The sequence below is a fragment of the Mytilus californianus genome, unplaced genomic scaffold (genome assembly GCF_021869535.1).
Source record: "Mytilus californianus isolate M0D057914Y unplaced genomic scaffold, xbMytCali1.0.p SCAF_2, whole genome shotgun sequence".
Classification (NCBI taxonomy): domain Eukaryota; kingdom Metazoa; phylum Mollusca; class Bivalvia; order Mytilida; family Mytilidae; genus Mytilus; species Mytilus californianus.
In genome coordinates, this window is record NW_026262668.1 from 140,102,426 (window position 1) to 140,121,194 (window position 18,769).

Sequence of the window (18,769 nt, forward strand, 5' to 3'; positions counted from 1 at the left end):
GTATCTAAGACATGATATTTTTCTGTATCTAAGACATGAGGTTTGCCTGTATCTAAGGCATGAGTTTTGCCTGTATCTAAGGGATGAGATCTGTCTGTATCTAAGGCATGAGATTTCCTTGATCTAAGGCTTGATATTTCTTTGTATCTAAGGCATGATATTTGTCTGTATCTTAGGCATGAGATTTGCCTGTATCGAAGGCATGATATTTGCCTGTACCTAAGGCATGAGATTTGCTTGTATCTAAGGCATGAGATTTGCCTGTATCTAAGGCATGAGATTTGCCTGTATCTGAGGCATGAGATTTGCCTGTATCTATGGATATTACTTACTTTGGATGTCTGTTGTCTGGTAAAGCTCTATGGTAACCAAGGCGATCACTGATCAATACATTAAATGCATGAGATCTATAACCTATGAAGACAATAATCTATATATAATGGTAATCAGATATAATATCTTTACATAGGAAATAAAAGAAGAACATGTCCATGGGAAACAGATGCCCCCGCTTGTAAATATGCAAGAGCCAATGTACTAATTCAAACTTTCGAGCATGGAAATGAAACGTTCGGTCAGTACATACAACAATTAGAGGGTGGACATAACCCAAGAACAGTTAAATCAATAGAGTGTGTGCAAAACAGTAAATAGGGCTATTCTGTTTATAAAGGGACATAACTCAAGAACTAAAGGTGACGCCACCCTAACCTTGATCTGTGTTTGGTGGTAAAAATCATTGTGTATAAGTTTCAGAACATTTGGTTGAGGTTTAGTAAAGTACAATGTAAGAGTGTGGAATGACAAATTAAGCAATTTTTCCATTTATAAAGGGACATAACTCAAGAACAGTGAAAGTTATGCCACCTACATTTTTGTAAATTCAAACTTGATCTGTGTTTGTGGTAATAAGCATTGTTTAAAAGTTTCAGAAAACTTGGTTATAATGGCAAAGTAAAGTAAGAGTATGGAAACTGTAAATTCAGCAATTTTCCCATTTAAAAGAGACATAACTTATGACCCCCCCCCCCTAAATTGGAATAAAAATTAAAGGAAAAAATATATATTATAATCTTTTTTCTTTTTCATTTTTTATTTGTTTTTATCCTTACATGTATATATAATTATCATTATTCTTTAACCTGACTACAAATACAACTAATATAAATATCAACTTGCCATTCTTGATTATGAAAGAAAGTAAATAATTTTCCAATCTAGCAAGAGAAACAAAAACAAATATTAATACATACTTTTATAAAAATAAAAAAAAAATCATTTCATAACCTTTTTAGATATTTCAGAAATAAAACTTAATAGGAATTAATTGAAATAGTAATTAGAATATAAGTTGAAATTACATGTCACTGTAATTAATTCATGTCAGACCATACAGTTATGCTTTGTTGATTTTTATTACTTTTACCTGCAATCAATAGGTCATAAAATCCTCCCAGATGGGAGTAATTACTGGGAGTACTTTCTGAGAGAAATCTGTCTTTCACAGTGTGAAACTGTTTTACATATACCGGCCAACTTTTCAAAATCTCCATAGGGTATTTTAAGAGCAATAGGACCTAATTCTCCTCTTATATTGTCATAAGTGTCTTTAATCTATGTGCTTAAATACCCTTTAACTCATTTGAATGCTTGTTTTGTGGTTTTCAGTTTATATAATAAAGAATTTCAAAATTCATGTCAACACCTCTAATAGGGGATATCCCCCATAAATCAGGATAGTTGGCAGGGTGGTTACACCATTTGTACACCAGTCAGTGTTAGGAGTTAGAGAATCAGTCCTCTCTGTGGGTACTGTAAGTTGAAAATCACTTTCCAATTATTGTAACCACAATCCCAACCTCATTTTCTTGAATGTGACCTACTGAATGTACTTACATGAGTAACAGGATGGGTGCAACATGTGGAGCAGGATCTGCTTTCATCTGTTTTTCTAATCAGGAGATGTGATGTTTTTGACTTATGAGTTTGATTATTCCCTTCAAGGATGGGGTTGATTACAAAAATTGAAGTTAGTATCAAAAGTTTTCCATCAGGAAACACAAAATGTTCTCAAAACAGGCATCTTATATCTCAAGGACTCAATCAAACTAGATGTGTTGAAACGACATGAATGGCCCTGCTTGCAAAAAAAACTTGAAAGCCATTTTGTAGGAGTGGAAATTTGAGAATGAAAGTTTGTTTGTTTTTGAACTGTAAATTTTCAAAGTCCAGAAACCCTTAATTTTGGCACAAATCAGCGAAACTGAACCAAAGGTAGACTTGATCTCTCACCGTGGTACATTATACTAATCCTACTAAATTTCATTATTTACATTTTCAATGATTTTTGTACCAAGAAATATATATTTCAATTGTACTGATCCAAATTTGGCAAGACTTCCATTTGAAACCCTCTTACTTGTGAATATTTTTGCTTACAAAACGTATTTTATCAAAAAGGGAGGAGGGTGTTGAAATGGAAGTCTTTCACTAAATTTTCCTGTTGATAGGGGTTTACATGTATGCCTAGCATGTATGGCTGGTAAGCTGTCAGCCTAAAGTGTATGATTTTTCACAAAAACAAGTCATACCTTTATCTGTATTGTGAATGTGCATGATGAATCTCACCTTCATCTCTAACAATTTGATCTTCAGGTGTTTCGATGAAACCCAGCAAATTCAAAGTGGAAATGTCATAATGTAGTTCAACTTTCTCATTATGCTGATCTTTCAGGTCATGGCATTCTGAGTTATCATTGTTGGTACCTTTCTGTGTTACTTTTACAAATGGATATTTCCTTGGAATAAAATGCTGTCTATTCGCATTCTGTTCTGGTGGATAATTGTCAATGTGGTTAATCGTTGAATAAATAAGAATGAAAAATGAAAATAAAAATATGGCAAGTAGACATGATACACAACATTTTAAACTAAATTTGCGTCTCATTTCTCATCATGCTGATATTCACGTTGTTGGTGATCAGCTGCAACTTTTTACCTTTGGCTTTGAGACACGATGGAATTATGTGGTTTCATTTTCTCAGTCAGAAACACGTAAATCAAAGGTTCATTTGGTGAGCACAATATGAATCGTTAGTGCCAACACTTTCATATATTTAATGCACGAGCTGATTTTCAGAAATATTTTGTTATTGTATTTGCGACCAAGGTTAAAATTATGTGGCGCTGGATGGTTAAATTGATGTTATTGTAAAATTGTTAAAATTCCGTAATATTAAACGTTTTGTAGATAAAGATAGACCAATAAAGGAAACATACGCGGAATTAACATGCTATTTTTCCGGGGACATTTTGCATAATATTATCACTCAATTACTTCCATGATTTCATATCTAATTTAAAAGTTTATATCATGGAGATGACATTTGAAATCATGTATTTAATTTGAACTTCACATAACCTAATGCAGTACTAGCATCACGTATGCAGACGATTAAGTAGTAATGTCAGAATCTACATCTGGCCTGCAAAATGCTTTATATTTAATTTGTGATAAATGGAATATATCTGTTAATCTTAGTAAAACCAAGATTATAATATTCAACAAAACAAAGTAAAAAAAGATGTAAGTAAAACTTTATTTGGATTCGGCATATTTGACAAACATATTAAACATAAGCTCTAATGAGCTTTTCACCGAATATAAAAACGTATACAATAAGTTACAAATAAAACAAAGACATGTAGCATGCAAATAAATAGGAATAAAACAGCACCATATTAACTCTAGCATATACATATATCTTGCTAACTGCATTTTGGAAATGAGCAACTTTAGCTTCAAAAACATTGAAATTATGAAAATATAGATGGAGGTATACCCTATACGCTCATATTATCTATTATTCTATGAAGGCATGAATGAATATAATACATATAGTATTGCCGATAACCCAGCAAGTATAGTGGACAACGGAATTTATTAATTATTTACATATATGTATCCTAATATATATATATATATATATACATATGAAAAAACAATAATCTTAATTACCCCGAATGACGAAATCATGGATATACTATCAGGTACAACTTAGCTAGAATAATGTAGACCTAATACAAACAAAAACTATTATATGGTTGACATGAATGTAAACTGAATAACTGAATAAATGAATAACTCGATCATGAACGACCTCGCAGGCCAGGAACAACCAAACAAACCGTGGCCAGTAATGGGATAAACTGGAAACCTGGGTCCGACCCAATGCGACAAGTCGTCTCACGAGACATACTCGGACGTGTAAAGTTTTGAAAACATATAAATACATGTATCATAATATATTCATAATATGAATGGAACTTGAATGTTCCCCTGTCTGTGGCGCGCTAGAAAGTGATAGTCTCTGGGAAAAAAATTCCCTGCTATAAAATTAGTCACCTGTCTTATACCTAGTGACGTAAACTTATAAAACTATACGCTAGTACCGTACATACAATAATTTCTCCCTATACTAACGAAACGTGAGAAATTGTACTTATATATCACCCGCTGAAAGGTTCCAGTTAAATACAGAAGGCGTTGCTTAATTGTTCTAAGCCGATTGTGTGTTGAAAATATATTAAAAGCATTTCGAATGCTACATCAAAGAACTTAAAAAAACAAAATCAAAACACCTGCAAAATTATTAATATCAGTACAGGTTTATGAAATACATATATTATTAATTATGCTGATATATAAACACCAGTTCTAATTTTAACTTAAATAATTGTCCACTTTCGAGGGTAAATTGGTCCAACAATAAGGTATGGCGTAACTATTCGCGTCCACCTTGGAGGGTAGACTTGTCGAACAATAAGGTATGGCGTCTGCGTCCCGTGTCCAGCTTCAAGGGGTTTACAGAATGGAGAATAATGGGGGGGATAAAAGAATAGAGAAAAATGGGCAAGAAAAATAAAGAAAAGAGAAATATGGGCAAAAAAAAAAAAAAAAGAATAGAAAATAATGGGGGCTAAACTATAAAGAATAACTGCAAAAATTACAGAATAGGGTAAAAATATACTGATTACAGAAAAAAACAATTTGCAGACAACAGTAAGCAAGTAATTACAGAATTGCCATTGTTTTTAAGGATAAAGAATAATGAGCGAAAAATTAAAGAATACAGAAATGAAAGACCCCCATCCATACCCTCATATAGTGACCACAGGGAAAATACAACATGTACAACAAGTATTACTTATATTAATGCATATACAGGTAACAATGTTTATGATTATAACTAAAACAATAAAACAATTCAAATTATCATTATTAATATATTAGTAACATTTTATCTCTTTTTTTTTTAATTTAATCCTCCATTTTTAAAAATTTGTGTTGAAGTTTTAGGTGCACGAAAAGGAATTATTTCCGTGCAGAGAAACGAGAACCGGTTTGAATAAGACGATACTGGCTTGGTATGTAGGCGGCTCTTGGTAAGAAATAAGCAATAATGATATATATCATACGGTCCAATCAAAATAAATTTATGTCTTTATAAAGTAAAATATTACCTTTTCTCCTATAAATAAAGGACTTATTCTTCAATAGTCAACAAATGCTTATATTATTTTATGATCGATACAAGGACACCATTCGTAAATATAAATTAACATGCAAACATCTTATACGTTCAGGTATTTCACATCCAACCTTTTATGGTAATATTCTTTACAAAGCACAATGTCGGCATTCACCTCAAAAGCTAACCAAACCTTTAAACAGACTTATTCGGAAGGGATATAGTTACAATACTGTTGTCAAGTCATTAAGGATTGCATATTTTGGTATTAATGTTGATTCACTCATAGGGTCTTTGCATCGGAAATAAACACATTTATTCTAAAACCAGTTGTTGGCATGATACGGGTTATGTTCTTCTAATATAACGGGAAGGATTGTACTTGATTTTTATATGAAGAAGACATAATCTTTCAATCAGTTTAATTGAGGTCTGGAGCTGGCATGTCAGTAACTGCTAGTAGTCCTTTGTTAATTTATGTATCATTTTCATTTTGCTTAGTTTCTTTTGTTACCTGTTCTGACATCGGACTCGGACTTCTTTTAAACTGAATTGTACTGTGCGTATCGCTGTGTGTTTCTTTATTCTACAATGGCTAGAGGTATAGGGGGAGGGTTGAGATCTCACAAAACATGTTTAACCCCGCCGCATTTTTGAGCCTGTTCTATTTCAGGAGCCTCTGGCCTTTGTTAGTCTTGTATGTTTTTTAATTTTAGTTCATTTATATGTTTTGGAGTTTAGTATGACGTCCATTTTCACTGAACTAATACACATTTTTATTTAGGGGCCAGCTTAGGACCATCTCCGGGTGCGGGATTTTCTCGCTGCGTTGAAGACCCATTGGTGGCCTTCGGCTGTTATCTGCTCTTTGGCCGGGTTGTTGTCTCTTTGACATATTCCCCATTTCCATTCTAAATTTTATTATATAGTCAACTTATGATTCCGAATAAATGACGAACATAACTAAATGCTTAAGGAACAGAGATATTAAAGGAAGATTCACTCATGAGACATTGACTTTATACAGAAACGACAAAAGTTTTATAGACGTCTACACAAATTGAGTTATAATATAACCTGCACAAATATATTCATTCACAACACTATTTACGATTATTTCTTAAATGCGGTTTTCATAGGCGGATACAAAGGGTGGGGAGTGGGGCCACTCTCACCCCTAATCTAAGAAAATTTTTAAAAATCACTGACATTTTTGGACAAAATTGGGTCCGGGCCCCCCTTTACAAATTCAAAAAATGTAGCGGGCCTAGTGGGCCCCCGTTTCGGACAGTCTGGATCCGCCTCTGGTTTTGAGGTAAACTATATGTATAATAAAGCTATAAGAGTAAACTAAAGGTTAAACTGGAATTAACACTATGGACGAGTTTTACTTATTTATAAATAGCGAAGACTCGCTTTCAGCGTTTGAACATAACGTAGGTGGCAATTTAAAAGTGTACCTTCCTAAACGGTATACTTTGGATGGATCGTGGGAATTTGCATTATTGGAGTTGTTGTTCGTACCAGAATTCGACGACTCAACGAGACGCATTTACCTCTGTTCAAATTTCGAGGACAAGTCGTACGTTAGGGAAACGTCTCTTCCTATTATACAGTCGATAGGCTTATTGAATGAAGATATAACGGACGTCACGTTAATTTGATAAAACCAATCAATATCACAGTGAACAGGAACGAATTGTATTACGGTGAATTTGTTTTGAGAGACGATAGTCTGCAAATATGCCGTCTAAAAGATGAGCACGTATTTCTCTTGCTACACTTTCGAAGGAAGTGAAGTAAAATATCTATAAGAGAAAACTACACACTCTTATTAGGGAAAATATGAATATGTATAATTGCAATCTTTGTCGAAGCGTGTATGTGAGGCCGCACGATCTTCGAAGACATATGAGTTGTAAACATTCTTCCAATGAGCAAATATACCACCAAGATCTAGACCAGCAGCAGCAGCAGTAACAACAACAGCAACAGCAGCAACAGCAGAAGCATCAGTAGGAAGCTTTCCTGTTTAGACACCCTTTCACCATGATCGTGTCCGGTCCAACATCCTGCGGAAAAACTCATTTCATGAAAAATATGCTTCAACAAATAAAAAGGTTGTGTAGTCCAAGTCCAGGAAGGATCGATTGGTTGTATAAAAGGTGGCAACCCCTTTACGAGGAAATACAACGAGCAGTACTTCCACGCGTTGAATTTTATTCTTAGAATTCCTTTCGATCTCGAGAGTGACGTTTTCGATCCCGACATTCGAAACATTAGACGACCTCATGTCCACATCGGCCAAAGACTCAAGAATAAATGATTTGTTTACGGAAGGGAGTCACCATAGAAATTTATCGGTAGCCGTTTTAAATCAGAACTTATACTTTGACCCAAGCCAGAGATTAAACTGTCATTATCTCGTTCTCTTTAATAACACAATTGATCGACAGCCAATAATGACTCTTAACCGACAGATGTATCCTTCTCGAGCGGACTTCTTTATCCGGGAATTCGAAGAGGCAACGAAGAAGCCTTTTGGGTACCTTCTTGTTGACCTTAAAGGTAGAGCCCCGGAATCATCAAGATTGCGCACAGAGGTCTTGCATATCGGTAAAGGAGATTCCGCGACATAAGACGGAAAGATAGAGGACAACCTTCTCACCGATACATTAGAAGACGATATATCGGTCTCATCAGAAGAAGACATTACCGACAGGACAAAAAACTCACCTATTTCGTCTGAAGATTCTGAGACACAAGAAGATCTCATAGCATGTCGGGATTGTGGAGTAGTGTTTGCTCACATTCATGGATTGGAAGCCTATAGTCAGCAAGGATGTGGGATGAAAAACGTCATTGCTCTCCCAATGACCGGTAAGGAATCTGCATTGACCACAAACTGTCAATCACATAGGTAGGCAAGTCGTCTGCACAGCAAACGATCACGGGTATTCCGCTCAAAGTATCCACTACGGATAACTGTGATCAAAAGGATCATAGTAGTCATTGGGTTGCATTTCATTTTCCCGCATCGGGTCCACCCGAATTGATCGACTCCTTAGGACAATTACCAGAAACGTACTGAAACTGTTTTAGAAATGTACTCATCGTTAATGGACCGCAATACTGTTTTCAGCAATCAAAATCAACCGGATGATTCAGATACCTGCGGCCTGTATTGCATTTATTACGTCAAAATGAGATGTCGGGGCATCAAGATGGAGGACATTTTAAACGACTTTTCTATAACTTTCTTAATTAAGAATAACAGCAAACTCGTAACCATATTTAGTTAAACAAAAATAATAATACAAATAAAAAAAAATTTAGAAAAAAACAACAAGGAAAAAAAAAACAGAAAAGAAAAAAAAAATAGAAAAAATTCTTAAATCACCTACATGTATGTGTAGCAGGTCTCAAGTCCTGAACCAGATCTAATGTCTGGAAGAATGAGAGAGATTTCAGGTATTCCGAAAAAAATGAGTCCGTTTTCAAGGTTGTGCCGTCCACTTAAGGGTATCCATCTATCTTGGAGGGTAGACTTGTCCAACTATAGGTTATGACGTGGCTATTAGCGTCCACCTTGGAGGGTAGAATTGTTTGACTACAGGGTATGCCGTCACTATTCGCGTCTCTTTGTCTACTTTCAAGGGTAAATTGGTCCAACATGGCGTAACTATTCGCGTTCTGTGTCCAGCTCCAAGGGGCCTCATTCGATTATATATAACTACTTTTAAACCAACTTTCATTGTCAGCCCTTAAAACTTCAATTAATTTCTAAGTTCATATTATAAATATGAATAGTGACAGTATGAAAGATAACATACAGTAAAAACTTACACCTTCCTAATGAGTTTCTGTAGTAAAAATTTTATTAGGTAAACTTGGTTTTCAGCATGTTTGGGAAAATCAAAATACCATGTCAAAAACAAAATTACTTTTTTTTCATTTCAAAAGTAATTATAAGAAGAATTCATAAAATCCTTGAAACAAGCTATTTTTTGTGACTCTGATAAAGATAGTCATGTTAAAAAAATAAGAACGTATCGCAAAGTTAAAAATAATTTCGAATTAGCAGTTGGTAGATATGCTAGAACGTCTTTAGAACAGAGAATTTGTCCACTCTGCAAGGATGAAATTGAAGACGAAAAAAGTAAATTAACAAAAATACCGAACTCCAAGGGAAATTTAAAACGGAAAGTCCAATATAAAATGGCAAAATCAAAAGCTCAAATACATCTAACGAATGGAAAACAACTATCATATTCCTGACTTGGTACAGGCATTGAATTACAAGTGATATAGTCCCATCTTTTGTTAATATGTCTGAACAAGATTAATTTAGTTTCATTTTGGAAAGTAATGATACTGATATATGTACTGTATGTGTAGCTGGAATAAGCGATATGTATGATAAGAAAATTTATTTAAAGCAAACCTAATGTTGTTAAAAACTGTTGTAGTATTAACGCTTATTGTAATAGCTTGATAACAAAGTATGAATAATACCTCCACGCAGTGCATATATAAAATATGTGTCTCTTATCATTGAGATATATGTCTGTTTATATTTGTCTTTGATTTTTGTTTATTTCTGTATTCGTTTTTTGTAAATGTCGGCTGGTATCATTCCTGTAATTTACACCAATAAAATTGATTTTATTTGATTTGATTCGTACTGCAATATTCACATCATGTATTAAAGCTTTCGCATCATGTACCATGTTTTTATTTTCACATCATGTAACGAAATTATCACATCAGTTAATGAAACAACCACATCAAGTAATGAAGTATCCACATCACATAATGAAGTAACCGCATCACATAATGAAGTTACCACATCACGTAATGAAGTAACAACATCACATAATGAAGTTACCACATCACGTAATGAAGTAACCACATCACGTAATGAAGTAATCACATCACATAATGAAGTTACCACATCACGTAATGAAGTAACCACATCACATAATGAAGTAACTACATCACGTAATGAAGTAATAAGTAAAATAACAAAAATACCGAACCCCAAGGGAAACTCAAAACGGAAAGTCCTTTATAAAATGTCAAAATCAAAAGCTCAAACACATCTAACGAATGGAAAACAACTGTCGAATTCCTGACTTGGTACAGGCATTTCCTTATGTAGAAAATAGTGGATTAAACATGGTTTTATAACCACATCACGTAACAACTGAGTAATCAGCCTGATCTTATCCTAAGGTCAAAATTGACATAATTTGTCTGTCTGTACTACTTAGTACTTTTTTTCCTCTTATGGTACGTAGTTCATGGTAATTTTTCGCGGTACTTTAGAATATTTGTTTAGGCGCTGGATCGGGGTTCAGGGCTTGCCAGTTCTTATAATCGCCATGATCTAGCTTTATATTCCCCTACAATTTGAGCAGTTGCTTCGTAAGTTCCTTTCTTTGTTGGTAACAATATTGATCGTATGTCTGTGGGGATGTTCAGTATTTCCATTTGTCTTAGCGTGTCTTCTCTTTCCTGTTTGTGTCTTGGGCAGTATAGTAAGAAGTGTTCTGTTGTTTCTCTTTCGCCGCATTCACACCATGGCGTGAGGGATTGACCTATTTGGTTTCTGTATTTATTTAATCTACTGTAACCTGTTCTCAGTTCTGACAATATTCTTCTTATTTGGGGGTTTGGTGTGTCAATTTCAACATCCCTCCCAACAATAGGTACTAGATCGAAAAGTTGTCTCCCAGTTTCACTAATTGTCCATCTACTTTTCCATTTCAATTTTGTAGACATCTTGACTGCACTTCTTACATCTGACATTGTTATGACTTTAAATTGATTTAGTGATGAGGCCTCCTTTGCAGCATATTTTGCCAACTGGTCCGCTATCTCGTTCCAGGCTATATTAGCATGGCCTGGGATCGAATAAAGGAAACAAATTAAGTTCCATATATGAACAGGGAACTGAGAAAAGCTAGATACGAGAAGAAAATGCTTTATTCTGAACTTTTGAAAAACAAAAATTCTTTTACTTGGGATCAATTTCGAGTTAGAAGAAACTTGATTAATAATTAATATAATGATTAATAAACTGAAACGCAAGTCAGAGAACACTGGTAGATGCAAGCAAAAAGACTTTTGGCAAAATCATTTAGCATTATTTTTCAAAACAAAAGAAGAAGAAGAAGATTATATTTTTGACAAAACATTCATACAAATTTACTAGAAATAGAAGAAAAATCTTTTGAGAATATCCTCTTTAATTTTCAATCAACCAGTGAGGAAAAAGTAGCCAAAACGATAGATAAATTAGATGTAAAAAAGGCTACATGTGAAGACAAAATATCTGTGAAACTAATATGATGTTGTAAACTAGCAATTGTTAAACCTAGAAAATACTTGATTAATTCATCTATTGAAATATGTTCTTTCTCAGATAAATTAAAGGAGGCACAGGTTACACTAGTTTTTAAGAAGAGTGATCCTTTCCTTAATAATAACAACAGGGACCTTTTAGATTCTCTCTATCTCCTCTAAATATTTTGAAAAAAGTGCTAGCAGAGAAGTTATCAGAATTCCTTGAAAACATCTGTGATAGTTTTTAATGTGCATTCAGGAAAGGACATGGCTGTCAAGCAACCATACGCAAGCTTCTGGGAGGTTGGAAACGAAAGTTTAAATCAAATACGTTGTTACATACACGAGCGAATTGAACAAGCTGCGATATATAAACACCACAAGATGATGCCAAGTGAACATCACAATCTAAAATTGATGATTAACAATAGGAAATGAAAAATCATCTCTTTTATTGTAAATTTTAGTATTATCTGCGGGATTTTCTCGCTGTTTTGAAGACCCATTGGTGGTCTTGGTCTGTTTTCTGCTCTTTGGTCGGGTTGCTGTCCCTTTGACACATTCCCCGTTTCCATTCTCAATTTTAAAGAAACTTTGTAACAACGATACAACTATAACAAGGTCATCAGTAAGCGAGATGAAATTCCTTCCAACAACGATAAAATTATAACAACGTCCTCAGTAAGCGAGAGAAAATCCCTGCTAACAACGATAAAACTAAAAAGTAAGTGGGATGATCTGTTTTCCACAAACGTTGAAAAAACGTAACTGGGATGATGTCTTGCACAAACGATAATGAAAAAACTATGGCATGTCATCCACAAGGATGAAAATATGTAACACATTCCTTGGTACAAAGGATGATATGTATTCCACAAACGAATGAGAAAACTGTAACAACTTTCTAAGAAAATGTTTTGACATTTTTTCCAAAAACGAGGAATTAAAAAAAAAACTGTTACATTTTCATAGCTTTTGTTTGGTAGTCTTTCTTTTTCTGCCATGGCCACGCATTGACAGTTCGGTTTCGGCTTATGAGTTTGAATATTCCGTTGGAATCTTTCTCTTCTCTTTTATAGTTTTAAGAGCTGTTCAGATCGAAATGACCGTTTGAGATCAAAATGGTTTCACTAGTCTTTTACAATCTATTTAAAAAAACAAAGTATAAAGAATTAATAAGTAAATGAGATGACGTGTCTTCAAAGGGGATATTCAAACTCGTATAACAATTATTATTATATAGCGAGACGACATGCCTTCAAGGAACACAATGAAAAACTTTAATAACTTCCTCAGTAAGAAACAAGACGATGAAAAAAGCATAACAACTTCCTTGGCAAGGAACACGAAACGTCTCCACAAACGATGAAAAAAGCATAACAACTTCCATAGTAAGAAACAAGACATGTCTTCCACAAACACAATGAAAAAACGCAAACAACTTCCGTAGTAAGAAACAAGAAAATGCAAACAATGAAAAAACTAAAACAACTTTCTAAGTAAGTGGGATGAAACGTCTTCCACAAACGATGAAAAACTAAAACAACTTCCTTAGTAAGCGGACATCATGCTTTCAGCGAACGATGAAAAACATATAACAACTTCATTAGCTTGAGTCTTCCACAAACAATGAAAAAACGTTAACAAATTCCTTAGCTAGTGAGACGACACGTCTTCTGCAAACGATGAAAAAAGTATAACAACTTCCTTAGCAAGTAATACGACACGTCTTACACAAACGATAAAAATAATTAACTACTTCCTTAGTACAAAACACGACATGCCTTCTACAAACTATTAAAAAAACTATAACAACTTCCTTAGTAAGTGAGACGGCATGCCTTAAACAAGTGATGAAAAACTATAGCAACTCTCTTAGATGCGAGAAGACACGTTTTCCGCCAACGATGCAATGGCAAGCTTATTTCTTGAAAATACAAGAAGAGAACTTTTCGCAGTTATAGTGTTATAATTTTATCATAAATATACTTTTTATTTAAGTCAATGGTATTTGTCTACCTGTTCTATATAATTATGTGCTCTTGTATACAGTATATTAGTATGATTTTGCTTTCTAGTACCCTTTTCTCTATGTATATTTATCTTTTAGAAATTGTGTTTTCTTACATGTAGACGTAGATGGCCGCGGTGAGGATTAAATATATATAAGAAGATGTGGTATGAGTGCCAACGAGACAACTCTCCATCCAAGTCAAAATTTATGAAAGTAAACCATTATAGGTCAAAGTACGGTCTTCAACACAGAGCCTTGGCTCACACCGAACAGCAAGCTATAAATGTTTTGTTAACTATGTAACCTTCTAAAAATAAAAAAAAAAATAATTATTATTATGAAAAACTATAACGACTTCCTAAGCTAGTGCGACGACACGTCTACCTCAAACGAGGAAAAAACTATAACAGCTTCCTTAGCAAATGAGACCTACGACAAATGAAATTATCCAGTCATACGTGACACAAACATTTTCGACAAATAGAAAGTATCTATGGTCATCTATGAAGGGACATGCTGTAAAGTCAAAACCAAATTATCATCCCACCCATAAAACCTTTGAGGAAAATGACCTTTACTTTAACATCGTTTACATCAAGAATCCTTATTTCAACAGCTCTCTTAAGAATAGTAAGCATGTCTCTCATCCATAGTAATCATGTTAGAAAGTAGTTTGTACTACTAAGATATGACCTCTTTAATTTAAAGTTTCTTTTGAACAATAGCTACACATATACCCCAACTGCAATGATAAGAAATAACAAAGAAGATATTACACAAAACCAATCTATGAATAATTCACAACATACAATTTGTAATGAAAAACGGCCTTTACAAATGAGAACAACGACCCTATAGATAAGAATTGGGGAACCATACGATCAAGAAAATTATATAAATATAAATCATGTAGGTAAGAAATGTTAGTCTCGACTAGAGACCAGCAGACTAATTAACCTACGCCCTATTAAATTGTGAATATATAATATTATTGGTCACGCAATTCGTTACATTATGTTTTATTTGAAATGTATAGAAGAATTTCCGAGCGGTGAGACATTGTAGTTTAATGTTGTACAAAAGTAAACTGATATATATATATTGAAAGTATCAGCTTTTAGTTATAAATACATACAATGAATATACAAAATTATACCCTTTCCAAACCCTCAAATATATATTCTACTGACGAATGTGCGTAACATCAAGTTTGAACTCAGGTATGACATATCGATTCAAATTTCAAAAACGTAAGTTGCTTCCTGATTATGTATAAGAATGTAAAAGATAAAAATAAATGAAAAGGACTTTTTTAAAGACAATCGTAGTTGAAAGTTGAATTTATTATTTCCTACATGACTAATACAAAAGTAAATAAGTGATAAATATTTCCTCAATAAAATTATAAAAACTGTGTTTGATAACAATGAACGTGGTAACATTTATGATGATGATTATTGGAGGAATAGACTGCTTCAATATTGATACAAACAATATAGTTAATATTCTGGGACCAGAAGGAACACATTTTGGATATTCTGCTGTAATGTTTAGCAATGAGGACGGTCAGAAATGGTCAGTATGTCTAATACTATAATATGAGGTTATACATACACTTTATATCATATACATTTCAAAATTAAATTAAAAGGGAAAAATGGGAAAACGAAACAGCATATCATTTATCTAGGTAGATCGTGTTTCTAACACAGAGATAAAGTGAAGAAGGCTTATTTGTTTTTTTTATTTTGAAAGATATATTTTCGAGTCTGAACGCAACGTACAAGTAAGACTTTAAACTGAGCATTTAAAGAACAGTTTTAGAGTTGACTAATATTGACTATTTGTAAATAAGATTAGAAAGTGAGTTGATGTAAAAAAAAAAGTAAATTAACAAAAATACCGAACTCCAAGGAAAATTCAAAACAAATTTCTAGCTTGTTTAAAAAAATAGTTTTTTCTTAACCTTTGTAGACTTAATACAATGTATAGACATTTAATTGATCACAAAATCAATCTTAACGGCTATTAAGAAACGACTTTACTTTGATTTGCAAAGCTATTTTAATTGTTAAAAAAATACTAATGCATTTAAGTGTATCTAGCAATAAAACCTTCGATCGAACTATTGTTTACTCGAGGAAATTGAAACAGACGTGAGAATGTACAAAACTGCACAAAAGTGAAACAAGACTGATTTGTCAACTCACAATATTAATACTGATTTATCTACTCAGAGCTGTGATACTGATTTTTCCTATCAGAACAACAATACTGATTTGTCCACTCAGAACAAGAAAACTGATTTGTACACTCAGAACAAGAAAACTGATTTGTACACTCAGAACAATATTATTGATTTATCATCTCAGAACAAAAACACTGATTTGTCCTCTCAGAACATTAATACTGATTTGTTCACTCAGAACAACAATACTGATATGGCCACTCAGAACCAGATACTGATTTGTCCACTCAGAACCATAATACTAATTTGTCCACTCAGAACAATAATACTGATTTGTCCACTCAGAACAATAATACTGATTTGTCCACTCAGATCAATAGTTCTGATTTGTCAACTCAGAACATTAATACGGGTTTGTCCACTCAGAACAATAATATTGATTTGTCCACTCAGATCAATAGTACTGATTTGTCCACTCAGAACAATAATACTGATTTGTCCACTCAGATCAATAATACTGATTTGTCAACTCAGAACATTTATACGGGTTTGTCCACTCAGAACAATAATACTGATTTGTCCACTAAGAAACAATAATACTGATTTGGTCACTCAGAACAATAATACTGATTTGTCCACTCTGATCATTAATACTGATTTTTCCACTCAGATCAGTAGAACTGATTTGTCCACTCAGAACAATAATACTGATTTGTCAACTCAGAACAATAATACTGATTTGGCCACTCAGAACAATATTTACTGATTTGTCCACTCAGAGTATTAATACTGATTTTTCCACTCACAACAATAATACTGATTTGTACACTCAAAACATTAATATTGATTTGTCAACTCAGAACAATCATACTGATTTGGCCACTCAGAAAAAATAAAACTGGTTTGTGCACACAACATAGAATTATACCAATACTGATTTGATAGCTATAAAACCAGGTTTAACCACCGTTGTCTTCTGAAAATGCTTGTACAAGTCAGGAATATGGCAGTTGTTTTTCATTTGTTCTGTTCATTGATAGCTTTTGATTTTGTCAGTTTTTATGGACTTCCCCTTTTTGAATTAGCCTTGGAGTTCAGTATTTTTGTTACAATTTTTTGTCCACTCGTAACATTCACTTAGAATATTAATATTGATTTGTCCACTCAGAATATTAGTATTTATTTGTCCACTGCAGTGAACTACAGGAAGATTATACCACCTTGGTCAATACTTTAGACGGAAGTATTGTTTAGTGTTGATAAGAGTAAGTCGGATACTCAGGTCAGATGCCTAGGTATCTTGACGTTATTTGAGAGATCCTAATCATACAAGCCGGTCACGTGTTCTATAAACAAAATAAAGAAAACAATCAATTCATTTATAGTGTTGATGTCATTTTACAAGCTCTATTAAACCTGGGACTATTAAACTGACAATATATTATGTCCCAGATTAAACTTAATCCTACTTTATTCAATGTTCTTGTACATTCAACTGTTTATTTCCTTATTCATAACAATTATGTCAAGTTTATGTGAACAGCCTGTTCAAGTTATACGATATCCTATATTTGCTTACAACCACGTCATTTGGACTGTAGTGGATAGTTGTATCATTTGCAATCGTGCCACATCTTCTTATTTTTATTTGGAAAGACGCATAGTACCGACAAAAGAGGTAAAATATATTTTCCCAGGCTAAAATATGAATCAGTGCACATTCAACAGATTTAGGGTAAATACGTCACAAGCAGTCCGAGAAAAAAACCCACCCCAAAACATGACCTTGTGCAATGCCAAACTATCAGTATCGATAGAATGTAGGACCATAAATGTTCATAACTGTATAGCAATAATAAAACATATTAAGTTAAAGTTTTTTTTCAATAACAACATTAATATTATTACCGATAAAGACAATATTAAAATGTCTTATTACACTTACATTGATAAATTTTTAGAAGAATTTTTTCAAGGATCAATAAGTTTACATGGTTCATATGTAAATTTACGGACTCACAGTAAACATTGGGATGTGATATCCCGTTTGTGGTAACTAAATTGCTCATATAATAATATACCAAACAATTATATATTTGATTACTTTCATTGAAATCTTCAATTCAGATTACACAAAACTATCACCAAAGTAACGGCATTTTTTGTTGTTGAATTTATTATCAATATGGATGGGTTCGTGTTGCTCAATATGGATGGGTTCGTGTTGCTCAGTATGGATGGGTTCGTGTTGCTCAGTATGGATGGGTTCGTGTTGTTAGGTATGGATGGGTTCGTGTTGCTCAGTCTGGATGGGTTCGTATTGCTCAGTATGGTTGGGTTCGTGTTGCTCAATATGGATGGGTTCGTGTTGTTCAATATGGATGGGTTCGTGTTGCTCAATATGGATGGGTTCGTGTTGTTCAGTATGGATGGGTTCGTGTTGCTCAATATGGATGGGTTCGTGTTGCTCAGTATGGATGGGTTCGTGTTGCTCAATATGGATGGGTTCGTGTTGCTCAGTATGGATGGGTTCGTGTTTTGAATGGGTTCGTGTTGCTGAGTATGGATGGTTTCGTGTTTTGGATGGGTTCGTGTTGCTCAGTATGGATGGGTTCGTGTTTTGGATGGGTTCGTGTTGCTCAATATGGATGGGTTCGTGTTGCTCAGTGTGGATGGGTTCGTGTTGCT

The 18,769-nt window shown here is 33.8% G+C and overlaps 2 protein-coding genes across 4 annotated transcripts in view; one reads left to right on the plus strand and one right to left on the minus strand.

The window, feature by feature from the left end:
- The window catches only part of LOC127731254 (polypeptide N-acetylgalactosaminyltransferase 11-like), a 47,109-nt gene extending 43,924 nt beyond the window's left edge, over window positions 1-3,185 (minus strand). Inside the window, exons 1-2 of the mRNA XM_052240282.1 lie at window positions 2,629-3,185; window positions 333-414 (exon numbers count right to left, since the gene is read on the minus strand). Of these exons, the coding sequence (XP_052096242.1) occupies window positions 333-414; window positions 2,629-2,947 (401 nt within the window). The 5' untranslated portion in view covers window positions 2,948-3,185. The remainder of the gene's footprint in view (window positions 1-332; window positions 415-2,628) is intronic.
- An 11,965-nt stretch (window positions 3,186-15,150) lies between these two features.
- Window positions 15,151-18,769, plus strand: part of LOC127731257 (integrin alpha-4-like) — a 71,182-nt gene continuing 67,563 nt past the window's right edge. For 2 of the 3 annotated variants that reach the window (XM_052240286.1, XM_052240285.1), the window contains exon 1: window positions 15,151-15,468. In XM_052240286.1, coding sequence (XP_052096246.1) covers window positions 15,320-15,468 — 149 coding nt within the window. In that variant the 5' untranslated portion in view covers window positions 15,151-15,319. The remainder of the gene's footprint in view (window positions 15,469-18,769) is intronic. The other variant, XM_052240284.1, reaches the window with a different exon arrangement.